Source organism: Balaenoptera borealis (assembly GCF_965194805.1).
Source record: "Balaenoptera borealis genome assembly, chromosome: 8".
NCBI classification, from domain to species: Eukaryota; Metazoa; Chordata; class Mammalia; order Artiodactyla; family Balaenopteridae; genus Balaenoptera; species Balaenoptera borealis.
The window spans coordinates 52619162-52625442 of NC_138865.1; the positions used below are offsets into that span (position 1 = coordinate 52619162).

General features: G+C 41.1%; 1 protein-coding gene across 1 annotated transcript; it reads left to right on the forward strand.

Annotated features, from left to right (window-relative positions):
* Positions 1-3240: 3240 nt before the first annotated feature.
* On the forward strand, positions 3241-6194 carry LOC309633867 (interferon omega-1-like). The gene has a single exon (XM_082403161.1). The coding sequence runs from the start codon at positions 3318-3320 to the stop codon at positions 3903-3905; it is 588 nt and encodes a 195-aa protein (XP_082259287.1). The 5' UTR covers positions 3241-3317; the 3' UTR covers positions 3906-6194.
* The last annotated feature ends 87 nt before the right edge of the window (positions 6195-6281 follow it).

The window sequence follows — 6281 nt, forward strand, 5'->3', positions numbered from 1 at the left end:
ATGCAAGAAATTGCGTTTATTAAATTTTCTTGGGAAATTATTTAACGACCTACTGGCCTGTTCTGTCAGTTTTCCCAGAGCACGGCATGCCTTGTTCCTCATCTCCACCCTGAACTCCTAACAGGGCGTGCTGCGGTCAGGGACTACAGTGACTAGTGACTTCATTCTTGTAGAACCGGATGGCGAGTGACTTTTTAGTTGTAATCCTGAAGAAGAAACGTCAGAGCTCATATGGCTAGAAATCGTTAGGTGCTTTTACTTTGTTCTTAAACTCACAAGAAAACTCAAGAGTTAAAAATACATAGATTCCAGAGGTCTGCTGTTGTTGGATTAATAAAGTTATTGACTGTATTTCGTTGAAGAAATCACTCATAAAATCTTAGACTTGTTCCTTCAATTGGCAGAAAAATCCACTCCTTTCTAACTGTTTAATAGGGATTTTGCCTATTTTTGCTTAGAACTTAAAGTCAGCTCAGTTGACAGACCACACCCTGTGTAGCCCTCCAAAACAAGAGACAGCAATCCTTTGGCATCTGAAGTGGAATTAAGGGTCCTTTGTCATCTCACTCTCCTCCCTCTGCTGATTTAGTTGGTTCCTAAATATCATGTTCTTTTCCACCCTTCACTTTCTTTAATGGGCTCTTTCAGACAAATCATAGAAAAGCCCCTCACTAAGGTTTGCCCTTGTATCTATGGTACGTTTGGAATAGTTCATCCATCCAGATCGATATTTGTCTCCAGCTGTATACGTGAGTGTGATCGAAATAGGGTTACTGAGAGGACCAAGTTAATAGAACTTAGAAAGTGGCTAGTTACTTATAAGCAAGCAATAAAATTCAGTTGTTACTTTTTTTTTTTCAACATATTCCCTACATCTCTCAGCAAAGACTCTGTCTCTCTCTCTCTTTTTTAAAATATTTATTTATTTATTTTGGCTGCACTGGGTCTTAGTTGCAACATGCGGGATCTTTGTTGAGGCATGCAGGATCTTTAGCTGTGGTATGTGGACTCTTAGTTGTGGCATGCATGTGGGATCTACTTCCCCAGTCAGCGATCGAACCTGGGCCCCCTGCATTGGAAGCTCAGAGTCTTACCCACTGGACCATCAGGGAAGTCCCCAGTTGCTACTTTTTAATATGACGATTACTATTACCCAGATTAAGATCAGTGTCATTTGGCATCATCTAATTCCCTTCCGTTTAATCTAGTGTTCTCAAAGCACTCTTCTTATTGCCTGAGTGGATTCATCAACTAGACAGATGCTCAGCAAGGCTGATCTCCACGATCCTGCCACAGAGGGTTAGTGTTCTAGCCATTGGGTTCTGGTTGCCAGTTGCTTGTGAGCTGATCGGTGTGACTTCTTCCCTCTTTCTTCAAAAATAATCACATATTGATTAAATGAAAGAAAAATCAGGTGCCTGGTCTTGCAAAGCTGAAGGCAGTCAGTTAACCCAAGACTTGGTCTTCTCTGAGTTTCTGGCAGAAGCAGCCATTTTCCAGCCTTTCTGTTATTCATATTGGCTTTTACCCTTCCCCAACTATTTGTATTAAATTTTGCTAACTTAGAATATGTCATTGTGTCTGTGGAAAATCACTTCCCTTCTTTCACATTCGTGACTTTCACCTTACATTAGTTTTCTTTTCACCCACAAAATAATTGTGGAATTTTACTTTATAAGAAAGTAGCAATGAGAAACAAAAAATTTAAAGCATTGAAAATGATAGAGACCGCAGCCCCTCTGCCTTTTTTACTTCCCTGTATTGCTCTTACCTCACCATGAATGAGAACTAATTAGGAGCAGCAAGACAAATTTTGCCCAATAAGTCACTAAGTGAATATAATTTATAAAAAACTTTAAAACTTTAAATGTAGAATTGCACACAAGTAGAGGAAACAAGGCTATTTCTCCCTGACATAATAGCCTGGGCCTCACTGCCCTGCATTCTCAGAGGGAGACAGAGGAAGGGAGAAGCCCAGTGGCATCAACTGGCTGAATGAACAACTGAACCTCACTGGTTTCTGTGACATAAGCTTTAATGAGAGACAACACCATCACTGAGTTCTCTGCCCCCAGCTCAGAAACTTTGAGTGTAACAAGTGTTCACTAGTTTTAGTAAAAGAGTTGAATAATAAAATTTGTATTTGGTAAAATAAAAATTATTTGTTTACTCAGGGTGAAATGATTAGAATTGGATGATTCTTCCACCTCCTCAGAGAAAACACACTTTTGCTCTCAGCATCTGAGGGCTGCTGACACTTCTGATACAGGTCAGGAGAAGAGGAGGTCACCACTGAGGACTAGGGTCCTTCACACAAACACTCCAGGGGCAAGGGTGAGGGTCCTGGAAGATGAATTATTTTCCCAGCAATAAACAAGCCCCTCCACAGAAAGGAGATTTTAAAGTCCTCTAGATGTGGTGAGCCTGCCCTCAGGGAGGGAGTCCAGGATGTTAGGAAGGGGACTCTGTCACTCTAGAGGAGAGGGTGTGACTAGATGTGATCTCTCCCTTGTGAGTGAGGTGTTGCTGGGAAAATACAATTCTCTTGGAATTAGGATCTCCACACCCATATTCTCTGAAAAGAACCAGTATTCCTGGTGGGAGTATTGGCCCAGCCTGTGGAGGACTAAGTCTCCAGTAAGAAAATGGTAGAAAGAAAGGGTACTAGTACTGACCTTGCGGTCCCCTGAAGCATAACCACATGGACCTGTATGAATGTGAAGGAAGAGAAATATTAAAAAGCTCATTCACTTATAATCATCAGCCTCTGCTGTGAAACCCCTCTTTGGCTTCAAAGAGCTTAATTGCCAGAGGTAGTCTAGTAAATCCCTAAAAGAGTACAGAAACCATAGGGCTGAGGAAGCCTGCCTTTCTATATAAAGTAAGGCAGTAAAAATGGAGACTAAGGTCATGGCTAAAAATTTGTTCCTGGAACAGAGAAAAGCAATATTTATGCATGAAAAGGAGAGAGAGAGAGAGAGAGAGAATGTACTTACATACCTGTAGCATTTCTGACTTTAACACAAAGACATTTCTCATTTGATTAATAAATATCCATTTGGATGGGCACATCTGAAATTATGGGGAAAAGTGCAAAATTAATGGTTTAGATTGATAACATCTTCTTAGACCACACTGAGAATACATAAATGAAACCCAAAAAAGGAAGTAAAAGTGTATAGAAGTGTTTAGAAAATGAAAATTACTGTGTTCCCTATTTAATGGCCTTGCTTAGAAAGAATGTCATCAGAGAACCTACCCCCAAGGTTCCCCCAGACGCCCGTCTCAGCCAGGCCAGCTGCAGCCTCATTTGCCCCATGGCCTTCGTGCTCTCTCTACTGACCGCCCTGGTGCTGTTCAGCTACGGCCCTGGTGGATCACTGGGCTGCAACCTGTCTCAGAACCACGTGCGGATTAGCAGGAAGAACTTCATGGTTCTGGGCCAGATGAGGAGAATCTCCCCTAGCTTCTGTCTGAAGGATAGAAAAGACTTCAGGTTCCCCCAGGACATGGTGGATGGCAGCCAGCTCCCGAAGGCCCAGGCCACCTCTGTCCTCCACGAGATGCTCCAGCAGATCTTCCGCCTCTTCCACACAGAGCGCTCCTCTGCCGCCTGGGACACCTCCCTCCTGGACAAACTCCGCACTGGACTCCATCAGCAGCTGGAGGACCTGGACGCCTGCTTGGTGCAGGTGATGGGAGATGAAGAAACTGCCCTGGGAGTGACGGGCCCTACACTGGCCGTGAAGAGGTACTTCCAGGGAATCCATCTCTACCTGAAAGAGAAGAAATACAGTGACTGTGCCTGGGAAATTGTCAGAGTGGAAATCATGAGATCCTTGTCTTCATCAACCACCTGGCAAGAAAGGATAAGAATTATGGATAGAGACCTGGGGTCACCTTGAAATGTTTCTCATTGACTAAGATGCCATATCACCCTTGCACATATATGTTTGGTCATTTCGGAAGGCTCTTATTTCAACTTTAATCACAGAATTTATTGAACTAATTCAGCTGATACTTTGTCAGTAATAATACGCAAGTATATGTTAAAATTCTTAAGCCCTAAGGGCATCAGTCCCTAAGATGTGACTGCCCTGATGTTATTTATTTATTTATTGTTTACTTACTTATATTTATATTTATATATTTATTCTTATATCTTATTTATATTTTAATGTAAAAGATATTTTTATGTGTACACTGTATTAAAATTTAGAAAATATATTCACCTTTCTATTTTACTAAATTTGCACTTTTATTTTTTCAATTCTTATGAAAGAAAACTTGAGTTGTTTTTTTTTATTCTGAGAACCTAAATCCTTATTTTTTCTGTACGAATCTATCTCCGAATAGTATTTGTCCATTTTGTCCTTTGAAACAGTCCTACCACTTTCATTGCAGGAAATGCTTGTCAAAAGGTGGAATTCCATGGAACTGAGGGAAGTCCTGGAAATTATGCAGAATCGTTAGTCCTGATGTCATAGGTGTAACTGATTTATACCCAGTCAGGAAAGAGTGGTCAGTGCAAATACCTGTGGGAAGGAGTCATCTCCTCGAGGGAAGCTGGTGACATACGGTGTTGACTGCCGATCCTGGCACCTTCCTCCCGCCTTCTCCCCAGTCCTGCTTTACTGAACCATTCTTCCCTTATACATACCTTCAGTCCCTCCAACTCACTGACCAGCCACACAGCTGCTCTGGTTCTGTGCACGTTTCCAGCTTCAAGGTTTCTGTTAGAGTGAAAGCCACAGGAAGAGAGCACAAGTGAAAGGAGAGTTCTAGGATATTCAAAACCTCTGTGAGAAGAAGCCAGGGTTCATGGCACTGGATCCCAGCTCTGCTATTAATAGCAGTGTGACCTTGACAAATAACACAAACACTAAACTCCCTAGTTTCCTCATCTTTAATATGGGGACAATAGTAGTATTTTTTCATAGGATTATTCTCAGGATTCAATGAGTAAATATACACAAGAGGCATAAAAGTGTGTCTGTCAGAAATAAGCAGGACTGTTAGAGTCACAGAGTGGCTACCCTCAGGGAGGAGAAGGAGAGCTGCTCTGAGGTAGCAACTGGAGGGCAACATAAGAAACGTGCTACGTCCTGGGCAAAATCTATTACTTTTAACTTGGGTGCTAGTTTCACAATGTATTCAGTGTGTGAAATTGCCTTGTGCTGTATGTTGAAGATACTTGCATTTTCTGTGTATTATACTTCTAAAAGATTTCCTGGGAATTAGTAAAACTTCTTTGAGCAAGAATGATCAGTAGAGGATACTTTGATCTACCTTAAAAGTGAGTAAAATGGAAACAAGAGAGATCTCATATCAATGCAGATAGTCACATATATTTTTCATTAATACTGTTTGTTGCTTTTTTAGTATGAGAAAGATAAAAAATAGCTTCTGAACTGGTTTTGTTTTTTGGTCTTTCAGCAGCAATGCAGAGGCAGGAAGAAAAAAGCAGGAGTTATGAAATGTAAAGTTTTGCTCTCCAATCCTGGGCTCTCCCAGGTTTAATCTTAGTCTCTTTTCCATAAAGTCCCAGGTCCATAATTGCTGGCAATGTCACATCCTAGAGCCGGTCCTTCCCAGGATTTAGTGCTTTCAGAGGAGAGACTTCTACAAGTGTCATGCAGGTGTCTTATACCCAAGTAAGAGTCTTTCTCTGAAGAAGGTGCCATCAGTCAATTTTACTGGTCAAAATACATACACATTGCAAATACATACCGCCAATTCTCCACGATAAAATGGTTATATTTTTTATAATATTTGATCCATATTCAAGAGCATATAAGTTTATATGTGCTCCCACACATTATCCAAAACACAATCTTATCATTCTTTTTAGTTTTTGCCAACTTCATAGGTGTCAGATAGCATCTAGTAGCAACCATTAGTTGTCCTTTTCCTAATTGATGGTCACTGTTATCAGTCACAGTCTAGTCAGGAAAACAGAAAAATTGCCTCCAGCCATCTAGTCCATCTCTTGCAACTTGTATGGAAGAACTTTAGAAGAAAGAAATCTTTTGGCAAAGCAGAAATGCAGTCAAAGGAACTGGAGCCCCAGCGTCACAGAGCAGAGTTGAGAAGAATAGCTGTGGAGCTGAGGCTTTAGCTTCAAGACCAGCACACTAGGATAGGTGACAGTGTCCACTGGAAATTCAAGTTTCCTCTGTGAATTTCCTTTTTTTTTTAAAAAAATTTTTATTTATTTATTTTTGGCTGTGTTGGGTCTTTGTTGCTGTGCGTGGGCTTTCTCTAGTTGTGGCGAGTGGGGG

What these genes read in the sequence shown, in the direction of transcription:
- LOC309633867 (XM_082403161.1), top strand. Translation starts at nt 3,318, where the DNA reads ATGGCCTTCGTGCTCTCTCTACTGACCGCCCTGGTGCTGTTCAGCTAC.